Source organism: Daphnia magna, linkage group LG6, assembly GCF_020631705.1.
Source record: "Daphnia magna isolate NIES linkage group LG6, ASM2063170v1.1, whole genome shotgun sequence".
In the NCBI taxonomy this organism is placed as follows: domain Eukaryota; kingdom Metazoa; phylum Arthropoda; class Branchiopoda; order Diplostraca; family Daphniidae; genus Daphnia; species Daphnia magna.
In genome coordinates, this window is record NC_059187.1 from 3056995 (window position 1) to 3084529 (window position 27535).

Here is a 27535-nt window from a genome sequence, read left to right on the forward strand (position 1 = left end):
CAAGTAAAGAGTGACATCTTTTGGCATTTTTTGTTTTGTTTGGTAGTGGGGGGGGGGGAATGATTGTAAAAAGTCAATCTAAAGAAAATGGTGGTGTTCATTTGGCGTCGGATGGCGTCGTCGTCCGTTACGTGTTGATTACCGTTGCGACGACAATCAATTAGTCTGACGCGTCTCACAAGTTTCATCACTACTTGCTTGTGTGTTCTCTCTTTATCCATTTCCTTTTTAGGATTCTCTCTCTACTCCGACCTTTTTGGCATTGAAGAGACAAAGAGAGGCTCTCCTTCTCAGAATCTTTTTTTTTTTTTCAACATGGAGAAAGGCTCCCTTTTTGGAAGGGGCGCCTTTAATTAGATTCCTTGCTAGAGAATCTCTTATGCTCCTCCCCCTCATTTTTTTTTATTAAAAAAAGAAAAAAAAAAACAGCTGTTCATTTTTTCCTTTTTTTTTTCTTTCTATGTTTTATTATTTGTGTAATTGTTTGTAATGAATGGACGCGCGTGATCGATCACTTGTAATTAGCCGCAACTTCATATATTCATTATTTTTATTTATTTATTTAATTTGGTTTTTTTTTTTGCTTCATCATTGACACTCGACTTGTGTTTCTCCAATCCTTAAAAAAGGAAAAAAAAAAAAAAGTTCTTTTGATCCTTAACCGGAACCTTTGGTATCCCCCCCCCTCTCTTTTGTTATATAGAGTTACACACACACGAGGCCCCTTCACTTTATCCTCGTACAACTTCCGACTTGCCCTGCAGCCTATTATTGATTCAAAGTTGCCTGTGCTTTTCATCTCCCCCCCACAAAAATACTGGGCAGAGTACACGTCCCTGGGCTTTATCATCTGTTTAAAAAAAAACAAAAAAACAAAGATGTTTGTTAGTAGCGATAATGACGTGTACGCACATTATTTCTTGTAAATAATCTAACAAAAAAAAGAAAAAAAGAATTAAGTTACTAACTAGAAGTGGTCGCCATTGACACACACACGCAGGGAGAACTGTCTCTTTTGTACATTGGCAACTCAGCAAAGTCTATAATGAGATTAGCCACTGGATTGAGCCCGCACGCGTGTGCTCTGCGTTAAGACCCATCGTTCATAATTAAACGTCAGAGAGTAAAGGAAAAAAAAAAGGAGGAAGTGTAGAGGGGAAGATTTTCAAGAGCGGATGTTCAACATGAAATGTGTGTGTGCGCGACTCGTGCACGCCCCCTTTTTAACACTGCCGCCAGATGGTGTGTTTGTATCCTCCAAGGCCCCTTTGGGTTTCGGGGGGCTGTTATCAGACACACGACCCTCGAGCGTATTGATTTCATCTTCCTCCCCACCTCTTCTTCTTTTTTTCCCCTCCCCATCTTCCGTTGTTGATCGTTTCCCCGTGATACCAATCACGATCGGTGATTTAGAGCGTGATTGAGCTTCCCTATATAAAGAACAGTCTCTCTTAAATGAAAGAATCGAGTACACGTTGGTAAAAGGTGTGACCCATGAAATCATTTGAATAACCACGTGTGCAAATCGACAAAAGACAACGCGATGAATAATTAGCATTAGCAATAAACCGCATAATGTAGTGCCTAATGTGCGCAGGCAAGGTTGCCAGCTTTGTTGACTTTTTCGATCAGATACATGTCCAGGCTCAGACGAGTTTTCCTCCCTTTTTTTCTTTAAAAAAAAGAAAAGAAAAGGGGGACAAGTCGTTAGTCTGGTCGACGTGACTGGAACAGAAAAAGAGAAATATTTTTGAAGGATGCGGGGGGGGGGGACATTTTGTCTGTCGTTGGAAACTCGCCATCGATTGTCAAATAAGACAAGTTTCCTTGTTGTCTTTGCGCTTCATGCGAACGTTGTAGTAACAAAACGTGAAACTATTTTTTTTTTCTTGTTATTTATTCATTTTTTTTTCATTATTGCAATGTGATTATTGATTGGATGAACTATTTATTAATAGTATGGATTGTGTTCTATTTACTTAGGTCGGACAACAAAGTTGACACAATCGTCCGCTAGAGTGCAGTCATCAACAAATAAGAAAACAATTACAGCCTCAACTCTTGCGGGGGTGGGTGGGGGAATCGTTCAGTTGAGTGGCGTTCGATAAAGTTAACAACAACAACAACAACAACAGTGTCGTGTATAGGAACAAAGTTTTATCCGTCGGTGCTCCCGATGGTTGGTGCGCCGGCCGCCCGTGAGGCTCGCGCGCCCGCAGCCGCCACCATCCCAACCCGCAGCAGCGCCAGCGTTGCCGCCGCTTGCGCGTTGCCGGACCAATGAAAGAGTCGGGCCCGCTGGCTGCTGCAGGACTGGAGGAGGCGCGGCCCGATTCTTTGGGTTGTGCACTTGCGCCCAGCGCCGCCGCATCTATCACCAATAATCATCACAACAACAACAATAATAATAATAATAATAATAATAACACAAACAGCAATAGCAACAGCGTTGCATCATCTAGCCAGGTGTGCCCAGGTCTGGTGGTGACGACTGTCAACGCGGTTGGCCAGGCTCCAACGGGGGGATCGGGTCGTTCGGGTGATCCCACCAATTTCGAATACGAAGATTCTGAATGGGATGTGGGCATTGGCAATTTGATCATTGATTTAGACGCCGACATTGAAAAGAATAATACGGGCACCACCACCGCCGCCGCCGCCGCTGTGAGTAGTTCATCTCTGAAAGGCAATCAACAACAAGGTTGCGGCGCCGGAATGCCAAGCGGAACAAGTCCGAACAGTGGAGCGTCAGCTACGACGTCTAGCAGCTCATCGGCCAGTGCTACGACAACAAACAATCAGGCCGTCGCGACGGCCGGCTCGACGGCCACACTCAAAACGAGTGCTGTCGTCCAGGGTGGCACTAGCAACGGCGCCACGGGGAAGATGGCAGCAGCTGTTCACTCGGCTACGGTTGAACCAGGTTTAAAAATGAAGATTAAACGGACGAAACCAGGTCCGGGCACACGATCCTCTGAAACGAAACACGAAATTGTGAAAAGTTCCGATGCTAATAGTTCGACCAGCGGCGCAGTGCAACAACCTGCAACTGGGCCGACAGTGTCGTCTGCTGCGATCGCTTCGCCAACCACCACCGTCACAGCTGCAGGGCCGACAGCCACGTCTGCCGTCACGGCCGTCCGTCCTCAGCTGGCCGGCCCCAACAACAACAACAACCACACCAGCAGCAACAACAACAACAATAATAATAACAATAACAACAAACGTGGACCCTCGGCAGCCAATCACAAGAGAGACAAGTCCAGGGAGAAAGTGGCTGCCCCTCCAGCTGTTAAAATGCCACCTGGCAGTGCGTCGGTTGGCAGCACGTCGACCACCACGGCGGCCGTCACTGTTACAGCCACGGCCACCGTGGCCGGAATGATGACGACATCATCGGGAGTCACGGTGACGCCGGTGACGGTTTCCGGAGGTGGATCGCCGGCCTCTTTACGAGCCGCCATGGTCGTCCCTTCGTCCGCCACGAGCAGTTTAACAGTCACGCCCGTTGTTGTTGTGGGACCTGGTGGCGTGTTGCCCAGCAGTCGAACGCCGCCACTTTCCACTGTCGTTCTTCCGCCATTAGGAATGACCAATGGCACTGCAGGGCCGCCCACTAATGGATCCAGTCCAACGTACGGCAACAGTATAGGATCGCCTGTCACAGTCACGCCAGTTGGGGCTTCTGCTGCTGCCGTTTTACTCAATAACCTGGCCGGCCCAGGACGTCCAGATGCTCTCATTGTCAGTGGAGCAAACAAGACGTCGGCCGGTCTAATGACGTCCACATGTACAGAACCGCCAAGTCCACCCGCCAAAAAATGGCGCGCCTCTAGCCATCTAGCGTCGGATAAAGTAAGTTTTTTTTCTTTAACCGACACATTTTTTTTTTTTTTCTTCCTTTTTATTTTTTTTTGGGTGCCGCACTATTATTATATTTATACGACCCTCACTATTATTATTATTATGACCGGTTGTTTGAAGAAGAAAAAAAAAAAAAAAAAGAGAAAAGGTAATAAAAAAAAAAGTGGCAACGCTTTTTATTAGCAACAAAGCGAGATGGAAGCAATAATGTCTATTTTCAAGTTATACGCCAAGCAACTGATTTCCTTTTCTGATTCACTAAGATATGCAAAGTTTGTCTTTCTTTCTCTTTCACGTATAACGTGCTGTTTGGGTGTGTATTCGATGCTACTGCAACGAATACGAGCAATGCAATTAGTTAAGACGTGTACACTCGAGAGAAACTTTTCTTCCAAAACAGGAGCAGTAAGCCAAGTTGTTAGCAGCCTCTCGTTTCTGCCGTTGGCAAGTCTTTTGGGGAAAATGGGCAAACTGTGTGTACTCTACTCGACATTTGAAAATTCCTTATTTTTATTTTATTTCATTTTTTTTTTGTCTTTCTTTGCTCTTTTTCTAAGGATCTCGAGTTCGAAACGCCGACAAACATTTTTTTTTTGTCGTCTAGTATCCGGTCGAAATTGAAAAGATATTCGCTTTAGGCTAAAAAAATGGTGCAGCTCGACCATTTTCGACCTGGGTTTTTCTTTCTTTGTGTTGTTGAAAAGGTTGCCGGAACCGCTTTAACAACCCCCTCGAGCTCTTGGGACAGTTTGGAAGAGGGGGCGTCTCGTGGGGCCAATCACAGCCAGGGGTTGAGAAATGTTGGAGGTTAGGTCAAAGATGGCAGAGCAAAAGCAGACGAACTTGTCAGCAGCAAGTCTGAACTTGGGAAAAAATCGAGTGAGGTAGTCCTAATAGTGAGAAAGCGTAAAAAGTGTTTATCGTTTCGGCGGGTTTTGCTCCGACTACAAGTTGTGCGTTAAACATTTCAAAACAATGATCGACGACATTCACCAACCGTTAAAAGTGGACAACAACAAAGATTAGTGAATTTGGTTGCAATGAAACCGGTTACAACGTGGGGCTTTCATTTTGGGCGCCATTGTGTTCTGCAACATCCGATGTAATCAAAATGGGCTTGTTTGACGCGAAACACTTTCATTGAGTTAAGGCCACCAACGTTGTTTGAAACTAGTGTGACGTCATCATCATTTTATGAAAACCCAAAAAAAAACAAAAAAACGTTTCAATGAATCGCAGAAATCGACGTGATGGCACAACAAATGTTGTCGGTGATGGTCGACGATGCTGGGCAGGGAAGCAATTTGCCTAGTCAGTCACGACCTCAACACGCCACTCCTCGAGTGAAAATCAAAGGTCGTCGAAGGGTCAAAAGTCGAACATCGTATTCTTTATCGCTGAAATTACGCGCCGTGGAAGAAGCCGAACGTTCGGGTTTGCGAGCGGCCGCCGTGAATTTGCAAATAGACGAACGAGTTCTTCGACAATGGCTCATGAAAGCTGAAGAGTTACGTCGTGCCGGTCTTACGAATTCGGGATCGACCCGTCGGCTCAGGTCCCGTTCGGCCTCGACGGGCAAAATGGCTACTACCGTCGGGTCTTCTCCCGAACACGAGGTTCATTCTACCATGTCCCCCCATTTTTTTTTTGTTCTCTCCTCTCATTAAAAACAAATGAAAATCACGACAGTGTGTTCTTTCCCATCACGCTTTTTTAACTCTGATTATTTTTGGATTGATAGGTTACGGATCCGAGTCTTCCGCCAGCGGCTCTGTCGGCCGGCAGCACCGTGACGGCCACAAACCGCAGCGTGACTCTATTGGCTGTGACACCTCCCAGTGCCGGATTGCTGGTCAATGGCCACAACCCGATGATGTCCGTCACTTCTTCTAGTCCCAGTGCGGATGGCTCTCCATGCTCATCCCATTCAACATCCTGCTCATCGTCGCTGGTCGTCTCCAGAGCGGATGCTTGTGTAGGCACGGCCAGTGCCTCGACGATGACCGAACCCGAGTGCCTGGGACCTTGTGAACCTGGCACTGCTGTTACCTTAGAAGGCATCGTCTGGCATGAAACAGAAGGAGGTTAGCATTTGTTTGGTGGCTTGGCAATGGCGCGCTGTCTACCGGATCATTTAATATATCCTTTTTATTTATTTATTTTTTCATTTAATCATTGGAAACAGGTGTTTTGGTCGTGAATGTCACGTGGCGAGGTAAAACATATGTTGGCACACTGATGGATTGTACGAAAAATGACTGGGCACCGCCAAGGTATACAATAGTAGTCACGATTTGGCCTCGAGCCATTCGACACAACTCATTTGCATTTCTGTTTTGTTTTTCTGAATAGATTCTGCGATTCACCGACAAGTGACGCCGAGTCTCGCGCACCCAAAGGCCGGGCGAAAAGAGGGCGCGGAGCTACGAGCACGCCAGTGCCGACGAGCGGCGCTGGTGGGATCGGAATCGCTGGATTGGCCGATGCTTCCCTCAGTCCGATGCACAGCAAATTGCGTAACGGCGCCAAAGGACGTCGCGGTGTTGGCGGAGGCAACACCGCCGCCGGAATAGCGGCACCGCCCAGTCCAGCCAAGGAAGTGTTGACATCGGGCGGCAAACGTAAAGGCAGCAGCGGCAGCGCAAGTGGCAACGGCGTCAAAAATGCGGACGACGCGTCCAACGGCAGCGCCAACAAACGAAGTCGTTCCAGCTCGAGAGGAGCTGGATCTTCCAGCCCGTCGATGGAACCTCCAGCCGCCGTGTCGACGGCCCCTTCGCCGATGCTGATCGAATGTCCGGAACCGAATTGCTCCAAGAAGTACCGTCACATCAACGGCCTCAAGTATCACCAGTCGCACGCTCACGGAGGCGTCAGTAGCGTCGGCGCCACCAACGGCGGCCCTTCCGTTGCGGCCGAAGCGGCTTTCGATGAGGATTCCAATCAGGACGTACCTCTCACCCCAACCAAGAATGGCAAAGAAGTGCCTGCCGCGACGCTGCCGCAACCGGCCGAAGAGGCCATGGAAGTGGCTCCTTTCACCGGTAAAGTGCCGATGCCTCCGCCGCCAGAGGCTGCCTCGCCTCTCAGCATTGCCGTCGGCGTAGCGGCCGCATCGGCAGATGCCGTCACTTCGCCGCAGAAACCTCCAAAGCCGAGCAGTCCCAGGCTTCCGGCACCTAGTCCCGTCCTTCCGGCATCGTCGTCCCCGTCTGTGATACAGCCCGACGCCCCTCTGACCGTGGCCAATGGATCCAACAAGCCGGCCGTTGATCATCTCTTCACTCCCATCGTCACTCAACCCGTCAACGCGGTGACATCCACCACGACGGCCACGTCGTCGTCGTCGACGACGTGGACCACGCTGACGCCCAATCCGCGCAGTCCGGCCATGGCCGTCGCGACCGGCACGCCCAAAATGGCGGGCTCCGATACGGAATCGGTCGAGCGGAAGGAAAGGTCCAAGCACAAGAAGAAGAGCAAAGATAAGGACCGTGATCGGGCCGACAGGAGGGACCATTCGGCCAAGAAATCGCCCGCAGCCATGACAGTGACGGCCAATGGGTCGTTGTATCACACGATGATGCCGGCCGTGGCTAATCCGTCCAGTCCGATCTCTGCCGCGCTTGGCGGTGCAGATCCTGCCGCTGTCGGCTCCGTGGGCGCTTCTTCCGCCATTGCGGGGACCAACGGCCCCACAGCCACCGATTCCAGCCGGGAAGATGTCCAGAGTCCAGCCTATTCGGACATTTCGGACGCCAACGATCAGTCACCTTCGCTCCTCGACGCCGAGTTGTTGGAGAGCAAAAAGGTGGCGGAGAAATTGGCGGCCGACGCGGCCGCTTGTCTTCCACCTGTGGCCGGCCCAGGGACGGGGCCTGCTGTCCATCCCACTTTGGGCTCGTTCAGCATGTACCCGTATTATGGCCAGCCGGCGTTCCTGCCGCCCGCGGCGGCCGACCAACAACAACCACCACCACCACCACCAGCAGCCGGCAAAGTGCTCGTCAAGCCCGAAGAGCGCAGAGAGGATGCGGCCATTAAAGCCATTCAGCCTCAGGCGCCGTTACCTGCAGCGCCGCCGCCTTCGTTGCCGGCCGGCGGCAGCAGCAGCAGCAGCAGCAGCGCTAGCCATCCCGGTCCAGGTGCTATTTATCAACCGCCGTACGGATTCATCCCGCCTTATCCGGCCTATCCAATGGATCCGGTCATGATCGATCCCAGTGCTGCCACCGCCTCCGCCGCCATCGCCATCAGATCGACCAGCAAAACGCCGGACCAAGGAGGGCTGGGAATTCCGCCCGCCCATTCGCCGCGGAGGATCGACTCGAGTCCAGGCCGCAAAGACGACAAGAAGCCCCCCATGGGCATGTCTGGCGTTCCAGTGCCGCCGGTTAAGAGTGATCCGTCCGTTCTTCCATCCATGGTCGGCGTTCCAGCGAAGGATCCCATGAAAGAAGAAATGAAGAAACTTGCACCGACGGCGCCTATGGATAAGATTCTTCCTCCTTCGTCTTTGCAACTACCCGGCCCCATCGGCCCGGCTGGTCCCGGTCCGCTAGGTCCACCGGGTATGCCTGGTGCTGGACCACCGGGTCCCGGTGCTTTCGATCCGGCAATGCTGTACCAACAACAACAACAACGGCAGCATCAAGAGGAACTGCGTCGTTTCTATAACGTTTACGGTGGCGACGATCCGATGCTTGGGCCAGGCCCTGGCCCGCCCGGTATGAGCATGTTCCAGCCTCCAATGAACTCGCCCGGTTCTGGAGGACCACCCGGACCAGGTTGGATGGTCAATGGCCCCAAAGGTTCGCCTTTAGATCCCCAGCAACCGCCAACGCAACAGCAGATGATGCACCAGCAGCAGCAGCAGCAACAACAACAGCAGCAGCAACAGCAACAACATCAGCACAACCAGCAACAGCAGCAATTGCAGCAGATTCAACATCACATTCAACAGCAGCAACAAATCCAACAGCAGCAACAGTTTCAGCAGCAATTGCAGCATCAGTTGCAACAACATCAGCTCCAGCAACACCACCAGCAACAACACAACCAGCAGCAGATGCAGCAACACATTCAAAATCAGGCCATTCACCAACATCTTCAGCAGCAACATCAACAACAGCAGCAGCACCAACAGCAGCACCAACAGCACCAGCAGCATCAACATCAGCAGCAACAACAACAACAACAGCAACAACAACAACAACAACATCATCAATCGCGCAAATCTTCAGCTTCATCGAAATCATCGTCGTCGATGCCCAGCTCGGCGTCGAGCCCTAAATTGCGGCCGCCGTCCGTCGACCGGAAACAGGAGCAAAGGGACAAGGAGCAGCAAAGACCCAACGAAAAGATTTCGGAAGGAGTCAAACCGACGATGGAAACTCAAGGACCTCCGCCTCCGCCTGGACCTCCGCCAGGTGCCGGCCTGTCGCCTTACGGCATGTACCCCAACTTGTACCCGTACGGATTGCCGTTCGATCCGTCGCATCCGGCCTATCGGAACACGATGGCCACGATGCTGGGCAGTTCGCCTCACAATCCGTTCGGTCCTGACCCGAGGAACGGTCCGTCTCCCTTCGGCATGCCGCACCATCCGCACCAGCTGTCGCCGGCCGGAATGCGGGGCTACCCGTCGGGTCCGGCGGGATTTGCCGGACCTTCGGGCGAGGATTTGAGTCGAGCGCACGCGCTGGAAATGCTTCAGCATCAAGCCAATCAGTACTACGCCTCGTTGGCCGGTCCACCTCCCCCGTCGTCTGTCCAGCAAGGCGGCGGACCACCGGCCAGTTCAGGTCCTCCCTCCGGCCCCGGTTCGCAGCAGTCGCAATCGCAGCAGCACAAAATTCACGAGCTGGCCGAACGGGCCATGAAGTCACCGCCTGCCTCTCCAGCTGTCGGACACGGCGACAAGGGCCAAATGCCGATGGGTTCGGCCGGTCTCGGCCTAGCTCCTCCCAATTCGTCGACCACGCCCACCGGTCCCGGCCCCATGGGTAAGATGTCGATGAACATGGACCGTCGCTCTCCGTCGATGGGTCCCAACAATCCGTCGCGATCTTTACTCAATCCGGGGGGCCCACCTGGACCTCCGCCCTTGCCGCCATCTTCTGCCGGATTCCTCCCGCCTTCGCTAGCCGCTTCAAATCATCATCAGTATCCGCCTTCCGGCTCGCCCTATGGCGGCCCTAAACCTTTGCTTCGACCCTAGATTTCAAACACAAAAATAATATCATCATTATTATTACTAATATTATTATTATTATTATTATATATCGATTATCGTCATCCTCCGTGTTAGCTACTATCGCCCGCACGCACGCAAGTGATCTCTTTCTCTCTCTCTCTCTCTTTTTTTATTTCCCCCCCCCCTTCGCTTTCGGTCTACGTCTTCTTTATCACGCTGCCTATACACACACACACACGTGCGCGTGCGCGCGCGCGCGTACACACCTCGTCCTCTCCGCGCAAGCGCCTGTACAGCATCCATTTCGCTTATTATATATTTTTCCGAGTGTGTCGTTGTTGTTGTGTAAAGATAGGATATCCAGGGAGCCATTCGCGCGTGTGTGTGTGTGTGTGTGTATTTGTATTTAGGGATCTTCTTCTTTTTGCGCAATTTCATTTAAGTAAAAGATAAGAAATGGAAAAAAAAAAAATAATAATAACAAAAATAGTTTTTGTTGTTGTTTGCGTTTTCTCACCTTTGTGATATACCTCTCCCTGCGTTGGGCGCGCTCTTATCAAAAATGATTGAAAAATCGATTTCTCGTTCTTTTTCTTAAAAAAAAAAAAAATCAACTTGCGAATTGGATTTTTTTTTTTAAATAAGGAAATTAATTCGCGTTATGCTCCTCACCCCAATTCTTGATGACAAAACTCATTCGGTGGCGGCCTCTTATTTCTTTATCGTCTTTCTAATTTAAAAGAAAAAATGAAACAAATAATAATTGATGCAAACAAAATGTCGACGAACAGCTGCATAACGTAGAATTTGAAATGTGTCTCCGATTTAAAAAAGAAAAACGGGCCTGTTTATCCTCATGCGTTTCTCGTGTACAAAACGTAATAATAAGTTTGCGAAAAAAAGAAAAAAAAAAATTCATGATTTTCCAGTCGGGAGTATTTGATTGTGCGCGCGCACGCGTGTTGCCATGTTTCTTTTTTGTCAATTCATCAATTGTATGTCTTATGTAAAACACAGGAAATTCCCCCCTTTTTTTTTTTTCTAGTGCGTTTTTTTAAATTTTTCTTGTCGATAACGCGCAACATTTTGCCACGACAAATGTTGGATTTCTTTAAATATGACATTACAATGTGTGCTCTGTGTGTGATTCTTAATGCCGCGCCTCGCTTCTTCTCCCCTTTCGTAATTTTATTTTTTTTGTGTGTGTGTGTCAAAATCCGGGAATAACGTAAAAGAAAAAAACAAAAAACAATTTTCATGTCCCCAATGTGTTTTAGTTTCATTTATTTTTAAAAAATATTTTTTTTTTATTTCACCGGCGTCGTCATTTTATCCTCCCTGTTGATATCGCGTCCTGACTCCTCCTCATCACCGCAAATTAACCCACCCTTTTTTTTTTTCGGTGTGTGTATTTTTATTTTTTTTTTAAACTTCCCGCCCCCCTCGTACGCTTGTTAAATATGATTGAAAAAAAAAAATTCACACCATCAACCACACAAAATACAATCAAGAATTTTTGGAATCATTCCAATTAAATTGAATGTACTAGGATTTAAAAAAAAAACAAAAACAAATTGACATGATATGATTTTGTATAGAGCGTCGTCGGTGTAGTTGAAAGTGAAAGGAGTTTTTTAAACAAATAAGAAATGGCGACGATGAATCATCAGCCACCTAGTGGACGGCTCACGTGGTTTGTTTATTATACAAGCGCAACGGGCGGCATGAATGTGAAACACGAGAAATCAGGCTGGGAAAATTCAATTTTAACTCAGCGTGACACGTAGGAAGTCGATAGTTTTTCCCCGTTTTTCACGAGCGTGACGACAGCAATGAAAAATCGAGTACCGAAACGAAGCGATCAACCGTAATACCCCCCCACCTTTTTTTCTTTGACCAAATGAATTAATTTCGCTTTTATTGAATACAACGGACATCAAGGCAAAAGAGGGTGTCCAATATGATCGAATGAACTGGGTGCCGTTGCGTAATTTGTGACACAGATCGGCACCCAATCCCGTTTCAGATGCTGTTGCACGTGTCCTTGTTATAGCCACACACAAAAAATTTAGAACGGCTAAGAAAAAAAAAAAACAATCCCATGGCTATACAAGTACCCCCGCCCGCCTCGGTGTGTAATCATTGGCTGTGCGTTGGCTATTGCAGCGTGAGTCCGGGATAGAGTCGTGCGCACGCGAACGACAAAAGAAATAAGGGAAAAAAAAAATACAAATAAAAAGGTGGGAGGGGGAGATGAGAGGCGAACAGTTTGAAAAGGCCAGTCTGGAGGCAACCACCGACTCGACTGGTTCTTGCACACCTTCGGCCATTTTGATTTTGTTCAAATTTCGTCTGCTCCAATCTGAAGAAAGAAAACCAAAAAACACGCACGCAGTCATGTCTATTTAAATTCTTTGGCGCGTGAATTTTTTTTTTTTTTGGGGGGGTTCTGGGAGGGGTGGGCGAAATTCGTCTGCAAGTCTACTTGATTGTTGATTGCAGAAAAAAGAACGTTGGGTTCCATTTATTATTTTTTTTTGTAAAACAAAAAACGTTTCAATGGATCCGTGGATGATTGCCCTGGTCACCATTTTCATCTTGTCGTTTCTGACAGTTGTGGCGTGCATCATTCATCATTTCTTTTTCGACGATCATTGACACACACAACAACCCCCCCCCTTGTTTTTCTTTTGTTTTTGGTGTTGATGTGCGGTCACGCCTCCTCGATACACAAAATATCAATTTTTAAGGTCTTTTTTTTGTTGTTTGTTGTTGTCAATTTTATTTTTTTTTTTAAATTATTACCAAGTGTTGCATCCGGTAACCGGAAAACCCTAAATTCCATATTTTTTTTTCCTCTCTCTTATCATTAGCTGTGCATATCATTAAAAAAAAAAAAGTTAACGTTGTGACACTTGGTTTTGCCCTTGTGTGTGTCTGTGTCTATCTGTCGAGCCAAGTGTGTGTGTGTGTCAGTGAGAGGGGAAAATGCCAGCCGTCAACACTCTGGTAAGTGATTGCTCCCGAACTCTAGTAAAACGTGCTTTTATTGAAAAGGAAATATTCGACATTATAAACTGAAGAGAGGAAACGTGCATTTGAAAAGGAATTGTTTTTTTCTTTTTTGTGTGTTTCTTTCCAAACCCAAGCAGCCATTTTTTTATCTGAGAAGCTGTTTCACAATTCCTTGCAAGTACTTGATGACGTCGTCATTAAAATGTGCTGTTTGGCCATAGATGGCTCGATCGTGATTGTTACCTCCTTTTTTTTTTAATTTTTTTCATCCACCTTGTTTTGCTTTCCCCCCACAAATTGCCAAATTTGGAATGGGCGTGCAACCCCGCCGGCACCTTCAAACCTATCGATATCAAACTGTATACATATAGATGTTTTTGTTTTTGTTTTCAAAACAATCGTATCGATCAAACGTATCGACGGCATTAGTTTTGACACACGTTATAGTGTATACGCTTTGATTGCGTACTTCTTTATCGCGAGGCCAGTCATTTTCGTGTTAGACGTATAGAAAATATCAGGTTGTGCTCGTGTATTGACGAACGCAATCATCTCTCGTGCCTAGTGACCTGGCCTATCGTTAGATTGATCACGTCAATATAAGGCAAGGAGACCAGATGCTTTTAGATGCAATCGGTCGAGCAAGGGAAGAAGCCTCCTTCAAGATTGACGAAGCAGAAAGAGTTTCCCCACGCTCGAGGCATTGCAGCTATGCGACCGCACCCCGCCTCGCTTTGATGGTTTCCTTATCAAGTAACTTGATCGAGCAAAGCTGAAATCGCCTCGGCCTCCCCCTCTTCACGTTTTACCCAATTTCTTTTCTTTTTTTTTCCCAAAGGCTACCAACACATTTATTTTTTTTTTTCAACTGGGATTGGCGTTTCGATCGATTGATCTTTCATTACTTGTTCTGACGCAGACTCTCTAGCCAATTAGATCGATAAAATGAGAATAAGTGAAGGAGAGTGTTAGACAGCGCACGCAAAGTAAATTATTTTTCGATTCGTCCTTCAAAGAAAAGAAAAAAAGATTTGCATAACAACGGAATCGAACCTGAGATCCAGTCGTTGCTGTTTATTGATTGGCTCCTTTTCTATGGTTGGGAGTTTGTCGCTTTCTCCTTCGACGCACACACCATCCTCGGAACATTATTATTTATTATTATTTTTATTTCTTTTGAGAATCATCGGTTCAACGACCTCCCCGTCGGCTTTGGATTCTCCTCTGTTATTATTACAAAGCTGCTCTAAGTACATACACAATATGAATAGCATTGGGGAGGGGGGGGCGGAGCTATAGAAGCCCTTCATCCATTGATTGTCTCCTTAGACTCGATCATTTCCCATCGGCTTGCGTTATTACTCTGTGCTTTGATTGTTCCCCCCCCCCTCCCCTCTTTTATTGGTCATGTTTTTGTTTTGTTTTTTAAGTTGAGGTCCTTAAAGACGAATAGATGGAAGACATCCGTCAAACGGGACAGCCGTATTTATTTATATGGGTGGATTGTTACTTTTTTTTTACACCTATGGCAAGTCAAAAGAAGGGAAAACAACGAGGCCAATAACCAGTACTGTGGTAACTGCCTGTGTTGTCGAAAGACGGGTGTGAAGAAGAAGAAAAAAAAACACACACACACATTTAAAAAAAAAAAAAAACTATTTTATTTTCAGCCCACCCCTGCCTTAAAAACCCCCCCAAAAAAAGGGATACACACACACACACAAAAAACCAACAACAACATTCTTTTTTTTTCCCGGTTGGCTGGAAATACTGGAAGCAGGTCTACTGGAGAAACAAGGCCGGAAAGAAATGAAGCAAAGAAGAGAAGGGATGTTACAGTAGCGGGCGGGATAAAGGGGGGAGAAGAGAAGAGCCAGCCCCTCCACACACACACACACACACACACACAAAAAAAAGGCTATACAAACGACATCTGCTTCCTGGATCCTTCCGTCGTTGTGTCGTTAAAAGTTGCCTCCTCCGTCACCTGCCTTCACTCGCTCTCTGCTTGTCTCGCATTTCCCGAGCTGATTTGTTTGTTTCCAGCCACAAACGGCCGCCATCAGGGACTTGTAAAAGAAAAGGGCAACCGAAACCAGCTCCCTTGGCGTGAGCTTTTGCCGCAGATAGGGCAAAAAAAAAAAGAAAAGAAAGGGAGAGCGAGAAAACGGGAAGAAAAAAAAAAAGGACACGCGTTTACGTACACGCGGCACCCATCAGTCGCGAGCTGATCGTCAAGACTTGCGCAAGTTTGTCTCTCCCCCCCCTTATTTTTTGTGTGTGTGTGTGTTTTGTTTGTGTTCAGTTTTTCTTGGACCGGTGCTCTACTTTGTGCCTCATCGCGTGTGCGAATCGCGTGTTTTATTTTTTTGATTGCAATTGGCAACTGCATTTGCATTGATCATCATGGAAGAAGTGGCTGTTCAAGCGCGAACTCATCACGCCATCGGACGTCAGTGGAAATCTCGTTCCGTTCTGCTTCTGCCCAATTTCTCCCGAGAAAAAGTAAAAGAAAAAAAAAAGATGTAACGCTATTTGCGTCACAGTATAGCGTGTGTTGCATATATATAAATACGTATATAGAGCGAAAGAAAAGAAAAGTAATACAAGATAAGCCGGAGGTGTTGTTTTATTAGATGGCGCCGTTGTTTGCAAAAAGCACGACCGCCGCAATATACGAAACAACGGCCCGTTATTTGCAAATGTTGTGACAAGGCCCAGTTTGCCCGAGTTGACCGGGCCGGTTGTATCAGCCGGCCGGGACGGCCCAATTAATTTTTTTTTTTAAACTCCTAGTTTATGTTGATAGATTTATGATTGTTAAAGAAATGAATTAAAAAATCAATTCTCCCGGCTCCCCCACCCTTTTTTTTTCAAGCTGTCAGGATTTAATTGAACTGTCTAAAATCATTTAGTTATGCAGGAAAATTAAATAGATTGAAACTTATAATGGAACCTCAATTGAATTTAATCCAATTAAAATTTCTAATATTTTTTAGATTTAAATTTTTGAAAGGGAATTTTAAAATGCATTCCTTCGGGGACATGTGCACACGTAACGTGCTCCGGTAACAGTCCTCGAAAGAATGTCAACAATTTCCCGACCTTTTCAGTTTTGCCCATTTTTTTTAAAACTCTGTTCTCGTTCTACATCACCGTCTGTCGCTATTTTCGTTTTTTTTTTTTCTTTTCTTTTCTCTTTTGCCTGTTTTTTTCCTTATATTCCAATCTCCCCTGCCACCCGCTTCTGAAATAGATTTTTTACGTGATGGGGCACAGGGTCCACCGTGTTCGTCGGTTTCTCATTTAGGTTGTCGATGTGAATATCTCTTGGTCGCGTTCCGGAATGATTTGAAAACGCGCGCGCTCGCGCTTCCTCTTTTTTTTTTACCACGTTCGAAATGCAACCCAACCCCCCCTCCCGTTTCCTGCTTCTGCTATCTCTTAAACATATTTCGTGAGTTTGTTCTGTGGCGTTTCTCATCATCAGAGAAACGACGGAATGTCGGCCATCTTCTCATTTCCTTTTAGTTTAGCGAGGCGAGTCGAAGCTTCACGCAGATGGAAGAGGGGGACATCATTCGACAATCAGCCGTAGTTTTCTATTTTCCAAGAGAGAAAGAGAGAGAGGGGCGAGTGTTGTATAATCTAGTTTCGAAAATGACATCATTTACTCGCCGATGCCTTTCATCCTCTATATACTAAGACTGGTACATGACGGCTGTTGGCTATGTAGCTGATTAAGTTCTTATTTTTAAACTGGAACGCAATAACCCCCCTTATAAACATTTTCATTAACATACATCTGAACTATTTTGCGTGTGTGTGTGTGTGTGTGTGTTATTTAAGTTTTTCTATCTTGTTTAGCCTCCGCCCGTGGCTCCCGGACCGGTCATTCAACATGAAGGCGCTGTGATGCAGCTGAGCGGCAAAGGGCTGCTGGTTCCAGGTTCGTGGAAGCGTCGCTATTGCGTCCTGGACGGCCGCCGTCTTTATTATTATCAGCTCAACGAGGTAAATATGTGAAACGAGGACTCTTCATTGTTGCAACACCCTCTTATTTCTCTCGTAATGAAAGGGGTTTTTTAATCAAAAAATAACGGTGATGATGCAATCGGGACGGGCTAGAACGCACCCTCGAGTACAATGTTTGACTTCCGGGGGGCTGCTGTAACCTTTTGGGGTATTTGTGTGTGTATGTGTAGAGGGACACATCGTCAGCTGCGTGTGCGTAGAAAAGGGAAGTTGTATAGAAATCATCACTTTACTCGTTGCGGTGGGTCTCAAAATAAAAAAAAAACACGCGGGAATACAAACGGCGTTTACACCCGAAAAAAAAAAGGAAAAAAATTGGAGAAAGTTGAAATGACGACAAACGGGTTGTTAACCCCCCGATTCGAATTGAAGAGCCATTATACAATTTTCATTCTACATATTTTTGAAACTGGTTGTTTTCCAGATCAATGTACTAGTCTACTTTAATTCTCCAAGAAAAAAGGGGCGCATATAAAAGAATAAAAAAAAAACAAAAAACAAAAATGTTTGATTCTGACTATAACCACAACTGGCTTGTGTTACTCTCTTTTCTCTTTCTCTCCATTTAAGGAGAATCAGGGTCATCGCCATTACCGTGACAAGACAAGTCACTATGTCGACCTGGACGGCTACGACATCTGCGAAGAAGCCAAAGGCATCAAAAACGCTTCGAATGTGTTAGTCATTAGTTCTTCAGAAATAGAAAAATCCTTTTTCGACACGGTAAAGAATATTTCTCTCTCTCTCTCCCTCTTTTTTTTTTTTTTTTAAATATAAATTATGTTGAAAAAAAAAAATTACAAAAGGTGGAGTTCCACTATGTCCAGGCCATAGATGGTCATATCCAACAATACGCTTGCCACAAACTCACGTTTTCTTTTTGTGTGTGTGTGCGCGCGTTAACTCACCGTGTAGGGGCGTCTGTACCTGTCGGCCGAGTCTGCCAAAGAAATGAACGAGTGGATCAGTCAGATCCGGTCGGCCATGACGGCCCTGCGGGACGGCCAAAACAGTCAGCCTGCGAAAAACTTCAAAAGCCAACCATCGGCTGATGTATCGATGACGTGCACCACCGAGGTGAGTTGTCCTCTATCTTTTTTTCAATTTTTTTAGCTTTTAAATTCTTTTTAGAAAAAAAAGTATGGCCAGATGACCGGTCCACAGACGTAATTTTCTCTGATTTTCGTCTCGAAAAAGTCGTGCAATCTGTGCATTCGTGCGATAGGCTTTGGTAGTTACGTGCAGAGACCTTATAATGGCTTTTACGTTTATGACGTCATCATCATTTTTTCCGCCTATCGTCCGGCTGATGGAGATTAGTGTCAGGAAAAAAATAATTAATTGTTTTTCTTTTGTTTTTAAATGCCGTGTCGCGGATCCTGTTTCTCCCTTGTTTTTTAAATCGATATTTAATTGATTATCAGATTGAGCGGAATCGTAAGACAGGCCGTCGGTCATTAAGTCAATAGCTGATTCATTTGTTTTTCTACGTGTCTGACGCATTGAGAGAACTGAAAGAGAACGTTCCACGAATCAACATCGTTGATCGATAATCCGCTAACTATCGACCACCCCCTTCCCATGATTTATGGAATTAAGTAAGAAAACTGAACATTTTGGCAAAACTCGGGGACGTCGATAAAACATTTGAAAAGGCAAAACAAATAGACTTCGGTTCAAAGCCGTTCTCTATTTTCCTTGCGTATATAAACCCAAACGTCCTCTCTCTCTTTTTTTCCCCAATATGTTTCCATCTAGGTGAAGGGTTATATATATTCCGAATCAATCGATATTTCATTTTTCTAATACGACCTTCCCTCAGCCCGCCTATATATTTTAGCCCATCGTGACTTATCCCCGCACTGCCAACACACGACGATCTTGTATATAAATACATAGAGCTATTATTATATGGAAGCTCGCGGGCTCGTTCGTTGGGAAGAAGAAGAGGGAAAACTATTGAAGGCGTCGATCGATTTCAATCGTGTGCCGGGCTACGTAAAAGACAGATGTGAAAGTATTGGGTGGAAAAAAAGAAATAATAAACCTCGGGAAGTCAAAGAAAATGGGGGGAACAAAAAACAAAAAAAAAAAAACTGTCAAGAAAAAGATAAGGTACATATACTGTACAACAATAACAATAAAATCAAAAGAAGGCGCAATGTCCAGTACTGAAGAAATTGATGGTGCGATCCGCCATCGTCTCGCTCAATTTTCCAATCAGCGGCCAACAGAAAAACAGAAGAAAAAAGGAAAAAATCGGAGCCTTTTTTTTTTCTCTTTAAAATAAAAGAAATTCTTTTATTTCATCGTTAAATATATCAAAGAACTGTAAAGAAAAGAAAAAGGGGGTTTCCACAATCCTTGAACAAATTCATCGCGTTGACGTTATCATCATCGACCGTTCAGGCTCAAAACTGCGAAATGTTTCATTCAAAGTTTGTTTTTCCTTTGATTGCCTAGACGTTTCTGTAAATTTCAATAAACTATCTTTAAATGTAATGGCATTAGAGACGATTGCGTTAACTTTGTTGCATAACTATAAATCACAACCCGTTGAACTCGTTTCTTCAGCAGACAAAGGCGAAGGAAGCGGAGCCGATGCCCTTGGAGGCCTCCATTTCCTTAGTGAAATCCGGAGAGCATTTGGATTGCATGACGAAACAAAGAGCTAAAGGGCCTACTGGACGCCGATTGCCGAGCCAGGCTAAATCGCGGCTCTATCCGACGGACGCTGTCCAGCAGCAGCAACGCAGCGAGAGCCTACCGCGTCTAGAACTTCAAGCGGCCAGCAGCGATCCGGCCAGCAACATCAGGTTGAGTCATATCAAGCACGCCACAATCATAGCCGGCAATCGTTTGATCAATCGCATGATGGAATTGGACAACGTTGATGAATCGGCTCTTGTTGTTGATCCGGCCGTCTGCCATCCTCCAACGGTTGACGATGACGATGGCAGCAAACAAACGGTACCCGATCATTCGCGATTCGATCAGTCTTGGTTCCTCGGCAGCGCTAGAGCGTCCGTTTCGACGGAAGTATCGCCGCAATTAATGGCCGGCGGTGCGGAACAATGCGACGATGCCATTGCATCGAAAGACTCGACATTGAGCTGCGTTCAGAACCAGACGGCCGTCGCTCCTAAACCTACCAATCGATCCTGGAATTGCACTTTTCTTTAAATCAATCATTTCCATCGCCTTGTTTTTTAACTCATTCTTTTTTTTTTAACCCACCTTCCCCGGTGCCACGTTTTTATGAATTGGCTAGCGTATATATATTAGGTCTGGCTTGACATTGTGATCATTTTTTTTGTTTTTACTTGTTAAAGAAAAGAAAAGAAAAACAAAAAAGTATTCCTTTTTCTTATATAGTCCACTAATCCAGTGTAATTTGAAGCACGTACTTTGCTGCAACTTTGTTTTCTGTTTTAATTATTATCTAACTTTTGTTTTGAATGCATTTGTGCCAACATATACTGTTGTGTCCGGAATGTGCAATTAGATGTCTATACGTATAACATCCTAGACAGCATGACGTTCTGCCTATTGGTAACTTTCAACCTTGTCCCTGTTTTGTTGGCCACGCCTTGTCTGGCACTTTTCGTGTCGTCGAAGATGTTCCACGTTGTCCTTCATTCAATTTTGCTCGAGTTTGGGTACTGCGCAATGCACGCGCTTCAATTAACTGCCGGCCCTTAATGAAGGCGAGCTGCTCTTCAGATGCCAATCTCTGTCAATTTATCAAATGACGATGAAACAGCGAAAGGAAAATCAATGCGCGTAGATTTGCTGACGGCAAGAATGGCATCGTTCGGTATCTCGTGTGATGCTCCGAGATTGCGAGAACAAATAAGACAGAGCCCGGATGGCGGGATTTCTCTCATATTAAACGTCACTGCCGAAATGCCAATCAATACCTGAACGGAGTGGAGTGGAGGAAAGATAGGAGACAGCCAAGAAGGCGATTGGTGGCAGGTCTCGACAGAACGCAGAAGAGGAGAAGGCAGGTCCTTTTGCCATCGAACGATTGCAATCAATGAAGCCTCACGCATCGCAAGCGAAAGATACACGTACTCCCGTTGGCATCAGCATTTACCCTCCAGCTTTTTTCGTTTTTTTTTTTTTTTACTTTCTCTTCATCTCAGTCTCATTATTTTCGGCTATCGCCATGGCAACCAAGTCAACCGAACATTTCAAAAATTGTAGAAATTCATCGTTTACGACGGGAAATGGCTATACGGCCGACTAATGCTGCGTAATTAAATTGACAGTTTGCACACCGGATGCTATTGAGATTAAGACGTGCACGTTATTATACGTGCATCTAATTGAAGAGAAAATGCCAATAATCGATACAGTCTAATAATGAATCGATATCTATCTTTTCAATTTTCTACATTTTTTTTATTCAATCAAATAATTGCAGAAGCAGCCAGCCGGCCAGAGGACGAGTTAGCCAGCAACACAATCGTTCTTTTGACACGGGCCAGCAGAATAAGAGAGCCGCAGCCTACGCTTACAGTTCCAGCGACGACAGTTTGAACATGTCGTTTGCCCAGCCGACCGGGCAGCAAGAAGACGATGAAACGGTGGAGACGTTATGCGAAATTCCGGCCATCCATCATTCGACCAGCACTCCGTCTCTCATTTGCCACCCGTCGTTTGGTCAATTGGCCGCTCACAATCACTGGATGAGCATCGGATCTAGCAGCTCGACTCCCCGGCCCGTCACGTCCGGCAAACGGCGATCCGTTCAGCCTTACAGCTGCGGTAGTACGAGCACGGACGATCCGCCCGATCTTCCGCAACAATACCAACTTTTGCTCCAGCAAACGGCCGCTATCCGAACTACGTTGTCCGGCCTGGAAGCGGATTTCGGAGCTTCGAGACGCGACATGGGATGGCTGCAAGAGAATTTGACGACGGTGCAGAGCGCCACCGGAAGCGTGTCGGATAAAGTGGTCAAAATGCAATCGCACGTGGCGAATATGGAACGTCAGATCAACGGAGCCGTTAAGGTCAATTCAGGCAGACAATAATTGAATATTTTCTTTTTTAATTCATCATCCGCTTTCTAATTAACATTCCTCTTCCCCCTTCGTCTCTTTTGGACATTCTTGCCAAATCGAATCATGTTTTCTTCTTTTTTAGTATTTCATTTGTTGTTTTTTTCTCGCCCTTCCCCCCCCCCCCTTCTTTCCCCCCCAGTGTGTATACGTGTCTTTCTCTCGTCTTTCTCCACATAGGCACACCCCGTTTGCCACTAACGACTGTTGATCTAGTGTGTGTGTGTGAGCGTATGTCTAACCCTAGTGTCTGATTAACCCTAATGCCAGACAAGAGTCAGCTGTGTCTCAACGAAGCTACCACGCCCTTTTTTTTTTCAGGAAAAGCGGATAGTGTGTCAGTTGTGTTTGCATGTTTTTTTTTTTTTTTGCTTTTCTCTTTTTTTTTTTTAATGGCGGTGATTAGTTTCATTTCTTGTGGTGGGGTTTCCACAGAGAGGATAGAGGACCGGTGTGGGAATGGTAAGCAAAACTAATCGTTTTCCTTGAGTTTACAAGCCAATTTTTTTTTTGAAGCAAAAAGAAACACGACAGAGCGAATCTTTCCTGCTAATTATTCCGATGACATATCACCTCTCATCAGGTCTATTTCAATCTAATTTAAACGCATTTGTTTTTCGAGGGAGGGATACGTGAAAAGCGAAAGATATGGTATCGACATTTTCAGCTTACGATTCTTAAAATTGAAGTCATTCATTTTCAGAGTTAAAACAAAAGATAAGGCCAACATCTTTTCACGAGTTCCCCTTCAAAATTCAAAGACTCTTTTCAATGATTCACGAGGATTTCAAGGCGTTATTCCACTACACTTGAACTTTTGAGATTTGCGGAGCACTTTATAACCGGCTAAGCCTTCGGCAAAGACGTCAGCTGGGCCCATTCTCCAACGACAACGAATCAATAACGGCATATAGAATCCCAATTCCTCTTCCCGATTATTTTAAGTCCCTGATTTCGACGTCTAGAACAATTGTTTTCCGTTGAATTGGCCCCCGAGTGTTTCAAATTTGGCCCGTGGCGATTGTTGGAAATCATTGACATGTTCTTCGATCAAAGCAGTTCACGATGAATTCGTGTTCTACCCGTTTGCTGTACACACACACACACACCGCATTTGAGAATGTGTACCGTGTAAGTAGGAAGTCCCGACAGGTTTTCGTGAAAGTAGGCACGTTTTCGGCGTTCTCTCTCCTTATCAAATTGTACGTATATGGCGTGTAGCACCGGCAGTTATTCGCTGTTCGTGGCAATCATGATCGAATAATATGTACAACTTGTCTGTATAAGGCACGCAGCACTAAAAAAAAAAAAGAACGCTGGGGGGAGGGGGGCGAAAAAGAGGAGTGATTTTATTGTGATGACGTCATGGTGCTTGTGTTTTTCTGGGTTGTTTCCATATCGTTGCATGTTGTAGTTTGAAAGTGGCAAAAAAACAAACAAAATGAAGAGGAAAATGTTCATAACAAGAAAAATTATGTGGTCCTCTTTAAAAAAAAAAAAAAAAAAATAATAATAACAAAATGAAACTAACAAATTTCTTGTTTTTATCTTTGACTAACACGCACGCTAACCAATCGATACACCTTCGTCTAGTCTGACAAATAACATCATCCTGGGCTGTAACACAATTACAAATAGGCCAATTGTAATCAAGAGGATTATATTGAAGGACGAATATAGCTTTAAGCTTTATTTAAGACGTTATTTCATTAGGAGGCACAGCAATTGCAGCAAAGGGCCAACGAAGCGCTGAAATCGGCCTCGGATGCCGAGCGTGACTTCCGGCGTCTGGAGAACGACTGCCAATCGTTGTTGACTCAGTTACGTCAACAGCAGCAGCAGCAGCAGTCGTCGGATTCGTTGGCAGATCCACTCAGTCCGATGACTCCTCATCCGCCCGGTTTGATGATGATGAGCTTCCAGCAGCAGCAGCAGCAGGCTGGACTGATAGCGGATACGAGTGGACATCATTTCTCTTCCCAACGGCCGGCTGCCGGCAAACTGCCGCCGTTGGCGCCCGTTCCTCAACTCAACATCCCGCCCACATTCGATTTCGCTGCCCTGTTAACCAAATCTGCGCCTATGGGATTGCCGGCATGCGAACTAGCGCCAGCTAGAATGAAATCCTCCTTCCGGAGTGAAGGTGTCAATAAGAACGGAAACAAATCGATTTCATTCGGGCCGACCACGACGTATGCAACCTCCCCTACAACCGATCCGGACGACGTTGCCCTCCCTGCTGCCACGAGCACACTGAAGACCAAATCGCGGAAGAACGTCAGCAGTGGCCCATCGTTTGTTCTACCGACCTCGGATTTTAATCAAAATTCCCCACATTCTATGATGACATCCTAGAACCGCGATTTCGATCAATCAGTTTTGACTATAGGCCTCAACCATTTTTTTTTGTTTTTTTTTTTTTTCTAATTTTAGAGACTGATGTGTTTAGCTAATCCAAGGAAATTCCCGGTGGATTCTATTTAAAGGTGTCAATTGTGACAAGTATGCTAATAAGGAAAGGTTCTTTAAAGAATAACGCGGGAGCCTATATTCGTATTTGGGAGATTCCAGCGTGTGCAATTGCTTATCATGTTACATATAATAGCCCATTGAGTTTTTTTTTTGTTTTTTTTTTATGGCAGAATTATAATCTAAATTTAAACTGGTTTTCACACTTTTGGTATGACATCGACTAATTCCAAATTTCAGTTCCAGCAACAAAGTTCTTCCAATCGACTTTATTTATTATTATTATTTCCTTATTTAGGTCCATCTCCCATACTTTTAGTTTGAATTATTAAAGTGTTGTATTTTGAGTTGCTTTTTTCATTTTTGTTTTAGCAGTTAGCAATAAATAGGATAAACTTCATTTGAAGCTGCTTACATTTTACTCTCAGAACTGCATTGAAGTGAATTACCAGACTTGAAATTGGATATTCGAAAATAGGAGTGTTGGTTCCCCACACAGACCACGAAGCAGTCTTCCTAATTTGTGATGCAACCATCAATCAGTTTCTTCAAACTCATTTAGTCAGTGTGAATGAACTAGTTGCATCCACACCTTCGTGACTGAATTGCAGGTTCTCTGCACAAATGCTGTGAGTAAATCTGAATTTACATCATGATATGGTTGGGACGGGTTAGGACCAGTTGATATGTCAACTTGTTAATAGGTACAGGTGTGAGAACAAAAGAATGTAAAAGATTGATGGTGTTTATTCATTTAAGGTTTTTTTCGAATTTCAAGAGATGTCGTTTTTCAGATTCTGACAAACCCCTCCCACTTTTCCATTTTTGGTCAAATTTAAAATTTTGACAATCGACAAAAATCACACGGCACAATCAAAATTGAACGCTGATTTCGATTGAGTTATTGATTTTCTCGTTAAACCAGCTATTTTTTAAATTAATGAAAACAAAGAGCTTTTAGTGCACCAACTGTATTATTGGTTTTTTACGTTTAGTTCAAAAACCATAAGACCAATGAAAAAACAAACTTGATTTTCGTGGTTTTCATTCAATTCTGAATCGAAATCATGTATTTCAAGCAAGATTTAAAATTTGGCCAAAAATGAAAAAAATGGGAAGGGTATAGCCTTCCCACTTTTGTCAAAATCTGCAAAAAACGACATTTCTTAAAATTCGACAAAAATCACACGAAACAATCAAAATTGAACACTGATTTCGATTAAGTTATTATTGGTTTGCTCGTTAAACCAGCGATTTTACCTTTTGTTTTTTTTCTAGGCTCTTCTATTTTGTTTTTGTTTTTTCCTTTTAAAAAATTTCCCGATAGGGATTCTTGCGAAACGGAATTCCTCATCATTTCATCTCATCCGACCCACGTTTTTTCTAGATGGCGCCATTTTTGCGCCATCAAAGGGTCCTACATTAATCTTTTAGACGTTTTCTTACCTTCCAAGCTAGAACGCGGACATTGGTATCATCTTGTAGAGCAGATAACGCTGGAGTTAAGGTCGAGTACCCCGTAATTCCGGTGAGAGATTGCCGAGCAATTTAGACGGCTGACCCGAGTTTTGGATATGATTTTTTTTACGATAGTTTGTTTGTTACAAACAAAACAAATCGGAATTCTATCCAGGTGTAATAATTTCAAAAAACATTTATTTTGCTAGGAGAACCAGAAGAAATAAATTTTTCCTTTTTCTTCCTGTTTCATCGCAGGGGATTGACCATTCCATCAAAAATATCCACAATGTCGGAGGGGGCTGGAGTCGGGTGGTCCACTGTCCGCATGCCCTTTGAAACCCAACTGAAACGCTCGCCAAAAAAAGTAGAAGTCGGGCTTATTTTGTCGGGCTTATCTTGACTGAATTTCCGCTAGATGGCGATACAGTACTTTTCAAAAATAATGGGCAAAATTGAGGTAGTCAAATAGTTCGTCTGCTTCGGAAATAGTTTATCTGCTTCAGGAGTGGGGAAGCACGTAAGTTTCTAATTAAGCACGTAAGTTTATAATTTTTAGAAGAAAATATGGTTTTTATAATTTAAAATCTCCTTAAAGAAGTAAAATCCAATGTTTTTTCTACCGATTCGGGTAGAACAACAAGGGGCAAGTCAAGTGTTTGACCATTAGGATCTTGTGATTCATAATTCTAAAGGCCTTACTTTTATATTGTCTAATGTTTAACAATGTTGGTAGTGAAACAAAACTTTGTTGTGGCTTTATGAGGAACCAAGATCCCTTTCCCAAATAGAAAGAGACTTAATTTGACACAAACATATCTACTTAACACATTGTGTTCTCATGCAATTCATTATAGTTTATTTTTTAATCTTACTACATGTTTCCCAGATGTAGATTGATACTTGTAGGATATTGAAAGAGATTGCACTTTTTTTTGTGCAAATTTTTTGAAACTTTTCCTTGCAAAAACTCTTCATCAGGCCCTTGTAGTTATATCATAGTTGTCTATCTTGTGGCAGCCAATTGTGACACCTCCGTGGTTGACTGCAGTTGGTTGTATTTGTAGTCTGTGAAAAGAAACTTAAAACAAGCAGTATGAAAAAACAAAAAGCAAACCCGTGTATCCTTGAATTTAAGTTTAGGGGTGATTAATTGAATATAGTTAGATTAGTAGTTGAGTTGCAGTTGATAAACTTGATTCCACGTTTATTCTTGCTTTTGATTGATATATACCATTTCCATGAGTTTGATATACATGCCATTTACTATAGTTAAGTAAAAAGGAAGCTCTTAACATGCCACACAAACAGTCTTTAAAAAAATTAACGAAAACAGTTCTGTTAGCGCACCAACTTCATTTTAAAAAATTAACGAAAACAGTTCTGTTAGCGCACCAACTTCATTTATGGTTTTTAACATGTAAATGAA

General features: G+C 44.7%; 2 protein-coding genes across 5 annotated transcripts; both read left to right on the forward strand.

Annotated features, from left to right (window-relative positions):
* Positions 1 to 2280: 2280 nt before the first annotated feature.
* Positions 2281 to 11596, forward strand: LOC116925531 (proline-rich protein 36). Of its 2 annotated transcripts, none has more exons than XM_032932228.2 (4): positions 2281 to 3855; positions 5606 to 5948; positions 6050 to 6137; positions 6217 to 11596. In XM_032932228.2, the coding sequence occupies exons 1-4, from the start codon at positions 2281 to 2283 to the stop codon at positions 10082 to 10084; spliced, it is 5874 nt and encodes a 1957-aa protein (XP_032788119.2). In that variant the 3' UTR covers positions 10085 to 11596. The 2 variants fall into 2 exon arrangements, with proteins under 2 accessions (XP_032788119.2, XP_045031032.1); XM_045175097.1 differs by lacking the exon at positions 2281 to 3855 and adding an exon at positions 4057 to 5480.
* Positions 11597 to 12003: 407 nt separating this feature from the next.
* LOC116925555 lies at positions 12004 to 25048 on the forward strand. Of its 3 annotated transcripts, none has more exons than XM_045175100.1 (7): positions 12004 to 13069; positions 16943 to 17089; positions 17681 to 17833; positions 18026 to 18187; positions 19685 to 19926; positions 21540 to 22131; positions 23893 to 25048. In XM_045175100.1, the coding sequence occupies exons 1-7, from the start codon at positions 13049 to 13051 to the stop codon at positions 24532 to 24534; spliced, it is 1959 nt and encodes a 652-aa protein (XP_045031035.1). In that variant the 5' UTR covers positions 12004 to 13048; the 3' UTR covers positions 24535 to 25048. The 3 variants fall into 3 exon arrangements, with proteins under 3 accessions (XP_045031035.1, XP_045031034.1, XP_045031033.1); XM_045175099.1 differs by lacking the exon at positions 12004 to 13069 and adding an exon at positions 13417 to 15580 and having other exon boundaries at positions 19688 to 19926; XM_045175098.1 differs by lacking the exon at positions 12004 to 13069 and adding an exon at positions 13436 to 15580.
* The last annotated feature ends 2487 nt before the right edge of the window (positions 25049 to 27535 follow it).

Bases quoted from the DNA above. Each gene is read 5' to 3' on its own strand.
- LOC116925531 (XM_032932228.2), top strand. From the start codon at position 2,281: ATGAAAGAGTCGGGCCCGCTGGCTGCTGCAGGACTGGAGGAGGCGCGG. The intron at 3,856-5,605 runs GTAAGTTTTTTT...TTGGATTGATAG, and splicing joins GCCATCTAGCGTCGGATAAA to GTTACGGATCCGAGTCTTCC. The intron at 6,138-6,216 runs GTATACAATAGT...TTTTCTGAATAG, and splicing joins AATGACTGGGCACCGCCAAG to ATTCTGCGATTCACCGACAA.
- LOC116925555 (XM_045175098.1), top strand. From the start codon at position 15,482: ATGGAAGAAGTGGCTGTTCAAGCGCGAACTCATCACGCCATCGGACGT. The intron at 18,188-19,684 runs GTGAGTTGTCCT...TCGTTTCTTCAG, and splicing joins CGATGACGTGCACCACCGAG to CAGACAAAGGCGAAGGAAGC. The intron at 22,132-23,892 runs GTCAATTCAGGC...TTATTTCATTAG, and splicing joins AGATCAACGGAGCCGTTAAG to GAGGCACAGCAATTGCAGCA.